Below are 11,134 nucleotides of genomic sequence, written 5' to 3'. Positions count from 1 at the left end.
AAAATTTAGACGAGAATTCGTTGAATTTTTCTATGTTCTGTGTAAAGTTCGAAAGTTTGACTTGTATAGTTTTGATTAAAGCATTAACCACATTTTTATAAAAAGATAATANATAATAAAAAAAAAATTAATTGAAAAACTTTGCAAATATTAAGCAAAAAACACCATGCACTCACTTTTGATTGCCAGAATATGTATGCATGTACATACATATGTGTGTAAACTTTATGCCAAACTATCATTATTTTAAATTGTATTTGCATCTTCATAAAAGGAGAACAAGATAAAAAATTTAACAAAAATTACAAATTGAAAGTGAAGATTTACCATATTTTCGTTTATTTGCTCACAAAGAACATCACATTTCATGTTGCTCAACATTGCATTATGTTATCAACATTAAATTCAACAGAATTTTTACATTCCGAGTTGAACTTTTCTAACGCTGTTAATTTTTCGTCCGCGAATAGTTTCCACTTTCAGTTTGCACCTTCTCTATCTATCTAAGTTCTCTGGCGCAGTACACCCTGTGTGATCAGCAAGATCGCTTACTCCCNTAACGCTGTTAATTTTTCGTCCGCGAATAGTTTCCACTTCCAGTTTGCACCTTCTCTATCTATCTAAGTTCTCTGGTACAGCTAGCGCAGTACACCCTGTGTGATCAGCAAGATCGCTTACTCCTACAGCGATGGTGCCTACTTTTAGGCGATGCTCAGCTAAGCGCCTCAACGATAGACACTTTGGCTTCTGCGCTTGCCATTGCGGCAAAGTTGGCAAAATTTCTTGCTACGATTGTTTAAAATGCAAGCCTTGTTTTTACTTCATGTTTTTTTTGGTCAGCAGCTATGGTTTTTTGCTGCTTCTCAACTAGGCGCTTAGCATTGAAAAAAACTGATTTTATTTTTGGCTGTNGGTGCCTACTTTTAGGCGATGCTCAGCTAAGCGCCTCAACGATAGACACTTTGGCTTCTGCGCTTGCCATTGCGGCAAAGTTGGCAAAATTTCTTGCTACGATTGTTTAAAATGCAAGGCTTGTTTTTACTTCATGTTTTTTTTTGGTCAGCAGCTATGGTTTTTTGCTGCTTCTCAAGTAGGCGCTTAGCATTGAAAAAAACTGATTTTATTTTTGGCTGTTTTTTACGCTAAGCTTTAGGTGGTTTTAAAACAGTATTATTATTATTTTTTTTTTTGCTTTACTCACCTTCCATGACATAAACAATGCTGCCGACATCGCCTTCCTTGATAATGAGACTCTTTGCCGCATATTTAACTGGATACATGCAATCGACAATTTCGCGTATCTGAGTTATATCCAAATTTTTCATGAAATCATTATCCAATATGGCTGATTTGATGAGTTCACGTGATCTGTAAGAAAGGAGAGAAACCAGAATTAGAAGATGCAGAGCAAATGTACGTACGTTTGTGGTGCAGGGCAATGATAAATTGCTGGTTTGCTTAAGTGCCACACAATAAATGTGCGCGCGAGAATAATAACAATTTAAATATTAATAATATATTTGTATATTTCCCTTCCCCCTCAGCGCCCTTTATCTACCCCTTCCCCCCTCGCCACTTACAGCTCTGATTTGGGTATCTTCATCAGCTCACTGTCCGCATCCACCAAATCGGACAGCGGCTCCGCGCTGTAACCCTGCCGCTTCATGCGCGGCTCACTGCCGGTGGCAATCATGCGCGTCGACTCCATGCCGCCACCATGTGCGGCATCAAAACCTTCGGCGGTGTGTTGCAAGAAGACTTGCGTTAGCGGGCGCACCACTTGTCGAAATTTGTCCAATTCATTTTGCAGCTCTGTCACTGTTTGATCTTTGTTAGCGCATTCTTGTTGCAAGCGCGCTATGCTGCTGCAGAGAAAACGTATCTTATCACGATTTTTAATGAGGCGCGCATCCTTAAGCTGCAATTCCGCTTGCAGCTTCGTTATGACATCTGTATGGCCATTGGTGGCAGAGCATGATGCAGCATTCTCATCCTCTTCTGCGCCATCGACGAGCGTCTCACTACCACTACTACTGCCGGTCGAGACGACGACGCTCAATAGCTGATGGCATATGGTGCACTGACTCTTCTCCAATTCCTGTTGCAATATCGCGCACTTAAGCGATTTGCGATGCAACGCTTCGCGCACCAATTGCAATTCGCGACGCAACTCGCCCATTTGTTCTTCCAAGTGATGCGGTTCGCGCTGCACCACATCGTTTGTGCTGTAGCGTAGCATGATGTATCGAGCAGCAAAGATATTGCTTCGCGGATCACAAAAAAAAAAAAGAAAAAAAATTTAAATGAACACAAATTCACCAAAATACTGTTTGTACTACACTTAAAAATCGAACCAACGCGCACTGTTGTCTTGCAATGACTGTGTTATGAAAATTTTCGGCTAGGCTAGCCGCGCGCGCGCTGCGCTTATGGCGCGGCGTCGTCGTCAGCAGCGGCGTTGTATTTTGGTTGGTGGCGCCGCGCCTGTTAGCGCTGATATTGTTTATCGCTGCTGGGCGGCATTGATGCGCCAGCACTCCATAAATACATACTTTGTGTAAGAAAACAGTCAAGTTTGAGGAAAACTTCAATACATGCGCGCTTGCGTACGTGCGTGCGCGTCCTAAGGTTGTCGCGCTCTTGACCTTTTTGCATTGATTTTTATGTGCGCTTTCTTGTTTATGTGTGCTTTTATCTTTATCGTTAGCTACGCATTGCGTTTCTTGCGCATATTGAATGTTTTCCGTAATTACGAGGTACTTAAATTTGGATTTTGTTTATGTCGCGTTCCGTTGCGCTTGTCACTTTTGTCATATTTTTTGGTTTGTTTTTAAATGTCACGCGCTAAAAACCAATTCACTGCGCTTCATACCGCCGCACAACGCGCGCTTGACAAGCGAAATGTAAAGAGCGCTCGCCGCGGCGCTTCTACAGCTGACACTCACAATTGGGTGGCTCATTGCCAAGAGTAGCGGCGCAGCAGCAGCGCGTCACAGCGCATTTAAGCGCCTTAGTTGTGCTGGTTGTTGTTGCTTTTATTTATGTAGTTTGTTGTGCGGCGCGCGATGCCGGCGCGCTAATAATTGAATGGACTATTGTACGCGCTCGCGGCTACTGCTGTTGCTTTTAGCTGTTGTGGCTCTTGCCGTCGCCTCCGCCACCGTTTTATTGCTGTTGCTTTTTGTTTTGTGTTTGTTGTCGTTGCTTGTTGCTCTTATTCTTTGTACTGTTTGTTGTTGTCTTATGCGATTTTCAATTAAAAACAATTAAACTGAGTCTGGCGTTGTCTCGTCGGCGCTGTGGCCGCCGTTCGTCAGTCGATGAGTTGCTGTGAATGTCACACTTAAGCGGGGTGGCAGGCGCAGCGACAACAGCGCTATCTTTAATCACAATAATAATAATAATAACTACAGCAGCCGCAGCAGCAACAGCAACAACAACAGTGCAGAAAAATACTATGCAAAAAGACAACGCGTATAGAAAAGCGCCTAACACGATTCGCGCGCACAGTGGTACTGATTTATGTAAGTGACATAGAAAATCAGAATTTTATTTTCGCTTTTCACTGGTCCGCAGCTCGCGCTTCGCCACCAGAGAGCCACTACATAGCGCGCTGTTGCAATGCATTTCACTTTCAAAGCAACTGAACATAAAATTTACCTGAGTTTTTGTTTGTGTGCGTTTTACGACTATGCACTTGAATGAGTGCATAAATTTATTTTTGAATCTCAGCCAATTTTGTGTCTAGGTAATCTCTTTTATATGCAGCCACACAATTCTGCTTGCATACATATGTTTATACGGCTGCTACGAAAACATAGGCGTATGTGGAGAAGGGGGTTAGGTTCGGTTACGTTACAATGGCTGACCCAGACACACCAGAGACACACTTGGAGATTTAGGAGATTGTCCTTTGTAATGCCACGGAAAGCTGAACGAAGAAAAGTTTAGTCGGCGAAACCCCGGGAGCTGACAATGGCTACTTCTACGCCAGAGAGGCTAATTTCTACGCCAGAGAGGTTCCCGGGTTTAGTCAGTCTTGCAATTGCGCTTGTCCTAGTTTTCCGTCAGCACTTGCTGTGCTAACACTCGGCCCAAGAGTGCAAGAATAAACCACAAGAGAATAGAGGCATCCCCAGCTGCCCACCATCCAGTGATAACGTCACACGCTTCAGCAGTGAATCGACCGCTTCCTTAATGGCAGTCACATATTCTAGCCTAAAAGTCTCTGCATCAGATCGGAAGCCTGAATATAGTTTTGCTGGAGAGCTCCCGGAAGAAGACACCTATACCAATCCAGCGTCCAAGTTTTAGCCCATCTGCGTCGAAGTTCACTGCTTCCCGCCGAACCACCGAATCATCTCTTGAAGTAATGTAGGAACAGATGAAGCTATTGGAAACCATTTCGGAGGCGCAGTAATCTGTACGATCAGCAACGAATTTAAAGGTCTCGAATTTAAAGACCTCCAGAGTGTTCAGTTTTCGAGCAACTCAATTTCTCTGAGTCTAATGGCCTTGAGATTCTCTTTTCAGATTTCATTGGATTATTGCCATTAGAAGTGTCTTGGTTATTACCCCGACTACTATTCTGAGAGAGGAACTGCCAAGCTGTGTGAGAGTTTGAGATCGCTTTTCAATAACTTTCATCAGATATGTTAACATGAGGTTTCCATGGTCCAACTGGTGTTCACCTTCTTGATAGGTACAGTCTTAAGACTATGTTTGCAACAGTTTAGGAGTATGCTTACGTCCTCAGTATACTCGACCACGGTTATTTCTACCCTGTCCTTGCCGATACGTTGCCTTGCAGTTTCCAGGAATATTCCTGCGCTCAGTGCCTCACACAGCGGTCAAGAGGCATTTAGGAGCCATCAGTTTGAGAGTTTATTTGTTCCGGAGGGAGATTTTCACGTTAATCCATTGGATTGTAGAGAATTAATAGCAACCTGTCTGTCAGAATATTTATATAGTGATAGGCTGCTCTGGAGGAGCAGAAGAAAAGAGCAACAGAGAGGTTTTCGTTGTGGAATTTATGTAGCTCTGCGTGAAAAACGCTACACTGGTTCGGTAAGCGAAGACTGAAGTTTAGTGCGAGTAAACTGGAGTAAATCACGCAGCCTAATCTTCCGTTTAGCTCAGAACCATCTCTATAGGCAGCCGTCGCCCCGAGACTAGGTTTGTGGCACCTTATATAAACAGGGTAGAAGAGGAGTATAATCTCGTGTTGGCAGATTACTCGGCAGAGTCTCCTGGTCCTTTGCGTCTCCTAATGTGAGGTTTCTCCTCGGATGGGTCACACTTAACCTAGGATCACTATGACTGGCTAGAAAACAGCCATGGAAGCCGAACGCTGCACCCGTTCCATCTTGACTTGTTTGACGCCGCTCATCAGATGGTGACCACGTAGAAGAGAATAGGTAGGAATTACCACGGCTCGTTGCATCCGGTGTACTACATATGAATATTTGGGTTTCTCCCAATTTTTTTCTTACCTAAAACTGGGTGGTAATGGCTTTCTTGGAGCGGTATTCGATCCTCTCGCTTGACCACTTAATGAGAGTGGCTTGAAAAAAGGAGTTTCATATTTTACCATGAAGACTACTATCTCGGTCTTGGCATGATTGACTCTGAGTCCGAATCGCTTATACCAGATATTTTATCAGCGGTCCTGCCCGCCCATTTCGCCACGTCACAACCTACACTGAGGGGAAAAAATATTAAAATCAAATAGAAACGTAATTGATCTTACTATAAACGTCAACGAAAGTACTGTATATTGGTAAATATTCAATTCAATTACGCGCATATTAAAATGACCGCGTTCGTACTGAAAAAGCATCCGTGAAGTGAATAATCAAGACAAAAACAAAAAAAAAAAGAAAACGTATTTGCACGTTTGCCTGCAGTGGAATCTGAACCCGACCATCTCCAGATATCAACAACTTGTGGCAAGCATCTTTGCGCACTCAGCTACACCCAGTCATATAAATTTGCTTTCAAATGTTGAATATCCATCAACTCAACAGCACGCGATTTGTACGGATAAACATGTACATATGTACTATGTGTTGTCACTGCTCTCAGAGCGGCGCTCTGCATGCTTGGGGTGCGTNAACATGTACATATGTACTATGTGTTGTCACTGCTCTCAGAGCGGCGCTCTACATGCTTGGGGTGCGTTGTACACTCATATATATACTCAAATGTGGACAGTCAAATACGTGCGTAATAAATTTTGTATGAAAATATTATTTTTAAATACGAACATTTCTAAACGATAATCAAATATAAAGTATTCATTTTTACTATGCATTATTTCCCTCAGTGTATGATGTCTCTTTTTAGGGTTACCTAGGAAAGAATATGCCTCAGTACTGGGCGAAGTGTTGGAGGTTCAGTCAACCACCTTGGAAATTAGGTGCTCAGGGCACTACGTTAGGGTGACTTCTAACGTTAAACCACAGTCCCGTGGCGCTCGGCCTAGGACGACAGCTTTCTTTCCTTATTAACAGTGGTATACTTATGGAAGACACCTATGAGGACTTGCAATACAATAAATAAGGCAACTGAGCTTCCTCTACTAGTTGGCAGCATTCGAAGGACTGAAAGCAGCAAGCAATACCATGAGGTCGTTGCACGAATGCCGATTGCAGCGGAGGAAATGGACCTCAGTGTTGAGTGAAATTCTGATGCCATTGTAATGGATAAAAGGATATTCGGACCAAACGACCCGCAATTCAATCTGGAGAATCTAGACGTTAAGATGACCAACTTGGTCAGTAATTCTAATGGCGATGACGCAAAGATCATCTACTCTCAACGCTTCAAATACTTTTTTTTCCCAGAGAAGCCAGCGAGTCGGAAGCCAACAAGTTTGCGTTCTTACAACACGTTGCGAGATGCAAGCTGGAACTGGTATGTGGAGATGGTGAGAGAAGGAATCACTCAGTGAACTCTACTACTTAACCGCTAGCAGAAAAACTCTCTAGGAAGGAAGAATGATACTGACTGACAAGACGGCCCATACGGAATGGCCACGGTAATAACAGAAGCTACCTTCGCTGATATTACAAAGGTGTCGACAAGTCAGAAGGGCTCTGGAAAAATCATAAGGATTTGCATTTTGCCAAACACTGTAGGCACTGTAGTCCCTTGAGTTGCGCTGCTGAAAGGTCGCCCTGGAAGAGGGCGCACATGGAGAGGAAGAGGACCGATGCAAATGAGTGCACCNGCCCTGGAAGAGGGCGCACATGGAGAGGAAGAGGACCGATGCAAATGAGTTGTAAAATCCGGCGGCTACACCGGAATGGAGGATTGACTGCCAGCCAAGGGGCGAGCGAGGGACTTACTTAGAATATTGTTCGGATCGGAGACGAACCAGTATCTTAAGTTAGATTATTGTTTGCCTAGTTTATTGGCATCTCAGCCATTTCACTGGCCATCAGCTGCCTGGCTTCCCTCGATCTGTGGCGGTGTGCTGTATGAGCCTTTTCGGCATCGAAATAGTACAGCGAATTAAGCGGCTGCGCTGGCTTGGCCATGTCCTTCGAATGGACACCGACGCTCCAGTTCTGAAAGTTTTCAACTCGGAGCCCGTTGGTGGTAGCAGAGGAAGAGGAAGGCCTCCACTGCAATGGAAAGACCAAGTGGTAAAATCCGGCGGCTACACCGGAATGGACNATACAATAAATAAGGCAACTGAGCTTCCTCTACTAGTTGGCAGCATTCGATGGACTGAAAGCAGCAAGCAATACCATGAGGTCGTTGCACGAATGCCGATTGCAGCGGAGGAAATGGACCTCAGTGTTGAGTCAAATTCTGATGCCATTGTAATGGATAAAAGGATATTCGGACCAAACGACCCGCAATTCAATCTGGAGAATCTAGACGTTAAGATGACCAACTTGGTCAGTAATTCTAATGGCGATGACGCAAAGATCATCTACTCTCAACGCTTCAAATACTTTTTTTTCCCAGAGAAGCCAGCGAGTCGGAAGCCAACAAGTTTGCGTTCTTACAACACGTTGCGAGATGCAAGCTGGAACTGGTATGTGGAGATGGTGAGAGAAGGAATCACTCAGTGAACTCTACTACTTAACCGCTAGCAGAAAAACTCTCTAGGAAGGAAGAATGATACTGACTGACAAGACGGCCCATACGGAATGGCCACGGTAATAACAGAAGCTACCTTCGCTGATATTACAAAGGTGTCGACAAGTCAGAAGGGCTCTGGAAAAATCATAAGGATTTGCATTTTGCCAAACACTGTAGGCACTGTAGTCCCTTGAGTTGCGCTGCTGAAAGGTCGCCCTGGAAGAGGGCGCACATGGAGAGGAAGAGGACCGATGCAAATGAGTTGTAAAATCCGGCGGCTACACCGGAATGGAGGATTGACTGCCAGCCAAGGGGCGAGCGAGGGACTTACTTAGAATATTGTTCGGATCGGAGACGAACCAGTATCTTAAGTTAGATTATTGTTTGCCTAGTTTATTGGCATCTCAGCCATTTCACTGGCCATCAGCTGCCTGGCTTCCCTCGATCTGTGGCGGTGTGCTGTATGAGCCTTTTCGGCATCGAAATAGTACAGCGAATTAAGCGGCTGCGCTGGCTTGGCCATGTCCTTCGAATGGACACCGACGCTCCAGTTCTGAAAGTTTTCAACTCGGAGCCCGTTGGTGGTAGCAGAGGAAGAGGAAGGCCTCCACTGCAATGGAAAGACCAAGTGGAGAAAGCCGTGGCTTCACTGCACATCCAGTGTATAATTATTGATTTTAATCACCATTCTCTGACCTGCATAGAGTGCCACCGTGGTCATCCTTGCGCGCTCTTCAATGTTTAGCTCCCAATTAAGTTTGGGATGCAGAATAACTCCCAAGGTATTTCACTTTGCTTGGCAAGTCCAGCAACCTTGTTTTATTTGTGAAAAGGATAAGCGTTTCGCTAAGAGCCTTTTACAGGAATCTACCGTCTTTATAGACCTCTCCATACCAGTATTGCTACATCGGCGGCATAAGCCACTGGGGTTTGTATTTGACTAAATTTTCGTATGCCGATATAGTTTATGATGCTTTTGCGACACAGGCGTGGCAGAAATACATTTGTACTTCAGGGTGGTCCAAAAATGCATGAGAAAATTTAACGTCGGAATTTTTATGCTCTCATCCACTAGGTTTGTTCTATACAAAATTATTTTCATTTTGAAATCAACAAATATTTAGAGGTCGCTCAAAGCGCTCAAAGTTTTCCATTAACTTTATTTGGGAAAAAACCATAGTCAATATAATTTATAGGTTCACCAAAAACCTCAAAAATTGCAATGGGCACCAACAAAAAAAATTGTTAGTATTTGAAAATTGTTTAAATAAACAATTGAGTATTATTGTTGGAAGTCTCCTGAAGAGAACCAGAGTTTTCCGATCGAAAAATATTGATTTTCAAGAATTCCATACCATTTCTACATAAAGTTTTATTTTTCCCATATAAAATACTTGGTCAACTTTCAGCGCTTTGAGCGACCTCTAAATATTTTTTGATTTCAAAATAAAAGAAAGGGGTAATTTTTTGTCGACATAGAAAAATTCTAGGGGGTGAGTGCATTAAAATTCCGACTTTACGTTTTGGACCACCCTAATGTATATACAATTTGTAATTGTATAAACCCTTCCAGGCATTTGCGCGCGCTGTCATGAGCGTTTAGAAGCTGTGGCGCTGCTCTACTTAAGAACGGGCGCGCGTAAGTGCTAAAGTGCTAGCGGCAGGCGGCTGCAAAGTGTAGATACAAATATATATATGTACAAGAAAAGGCGACTTTTTGTAAAAAAAAAAATGGTATCGACCACCTGAGTCTCGCCTGACGCGTTTTACATGCAATTACGTGTACGCGTAGCGACTGCAGCTTGTACGCATGCGTAGTGACAAAGCGACAGTTTAGTGGGTTGGGCGCAGCGCCGCGGCGTGTTGCAAATGACACAACCGCATGCCGCCAGCAGGACCACCGCTATGCAATTACATGCGCACATATGCGTTTTCGTTGTTATTATGTATTACGCATAATATAATTAAATAAAAAAAAAAACATTTTCTTGTGCGTACCAAATTTGCATTTAACTTCTGCCATTTTATTGAAGCAATAATATCCGCAATTTTGTGCCTCCATGCACAGCTGAGTGTTCTACTTTATACAAAAATGTATTTTATTTTTTGTGACGAAATCGCACATATCGCAAAAAAAAAGTAACTGCCTTAATTAAGTTAAATTTAGCACTTTGTCTATAAAAATAAATTTTACGCTAATTTACGAAATTACTGCCGCAGGCATGATTTGAAACTGGTTACCTTGCATTGCTTGGCTAATCTGATCTGTATGTGGATTAAAGCGAAAATACAAAAAAAAAAAAAAACAGAGCAAAACTTCAAGACTAAAAAAATTAACACTGTATCTGATTTCCCCACACGATAGTGTGTCGTGCCGATGATACGCTGATAAAAGCAATTGAACTGGTGAGGACATATTTCAGTTCGGTGATTATTTATGCGCGTACATTTGTACCTACATAGCTAAATTTTCACGAAGGCAAAATGTGCGAAAATTTAATTAAAATGGCAAATAACAGGTAAAGTATAAATTGAGGTTAAAATTTCGGCTTGTCAAAATTTTAATTGATGCCCCTCAAATAGGATGGTACTTGCTAGTGATGTGCGTTTCCGCGTATTTAAAGAACCCCCTCTATCGAGTCCGGTTCCAAGGAGAACGCGGAAATAGGCCCTACCGAAATAACTTAACAAAAAATGTAAACAAATTTTACAAAAACTAAATTTATTTTTATATTTTTGTTATAGAGTAAGGAAAAGAAAATAAATAAATAGTTATGTTATATTCATGCCTAAGTTTATATTTGTGTAACAAAAATTTTATAAAAATGAAATACATGAAATTTAGTTTTTTGTAAAAGATTTTGTAGTTTAAGTAAAAGATATAACAAATTCCAAAAATTATTTAAAAAATTCATTCCGATGTAGAAAAACAGTATGAGTACCAAATGAAAGAGAAAATCCTGTAGATGTAAAACCCATAATTTTTTTTTGGTTCACAAGGACGAATAGGTATTGAAAATGTCCTTTTAATTAGTTTTAT

At 42.3% G+C, this 11,134-nt stretch overlaps 1 protein-coding gene across 1 annotated transcript in view; it reads right to left on the bottom strand.

Moving 5' to 3' along the window:
- Nucleotides 1-1,142: 1,142 nt before the first annotated feature.
- LOC108365433 (cGMP-dependent protein kinase, isozyme 2 forms cD4/T1/T3A/T3B-like) overlaps nt 1,143-11,134 on the bottom strand; it is a 49,140-nt gene continuing 39,148 nt past the window's right edge. Inside the window, exons 2-3 of the mRNA XM_017619448.1 lie at nt 1,202-1,368; nt 1,143-1,147 (exon numbers count right to left, since the gene is read on the bottom strand). Of these exons, the coding sequence (XP_017474937.1) occupies nt 1,143-1,147; nt 1,202-1,368 (172 nt within the window). The remainder of the gene's footprint in view (nt 1,148-1,201; nt 1,369-11,134) is intronic.

This window comes from Rhagoletis zephyria, unplaced genomic scaffold, assembly GCF_001687245.7.
Source record: "Rhagoletis zephyria isolate East Lansing unplaced genomic scaffold, Rhagoletis_zephyria_1.1 Rzeph_scaffold_01867, whole genome shotgun sequence".
Taxonomy (NCBI): Eukaryota; Metazoa; Arthropoda; class Insecta; order Diptera; family Tephritidae; genus Rhagoletis; species Rhagoletis zephyria.
Note: the sequence above shows the minus strand (reverse complement) of the source record. Positions and strands in the feature narration are given on the sequence as shown.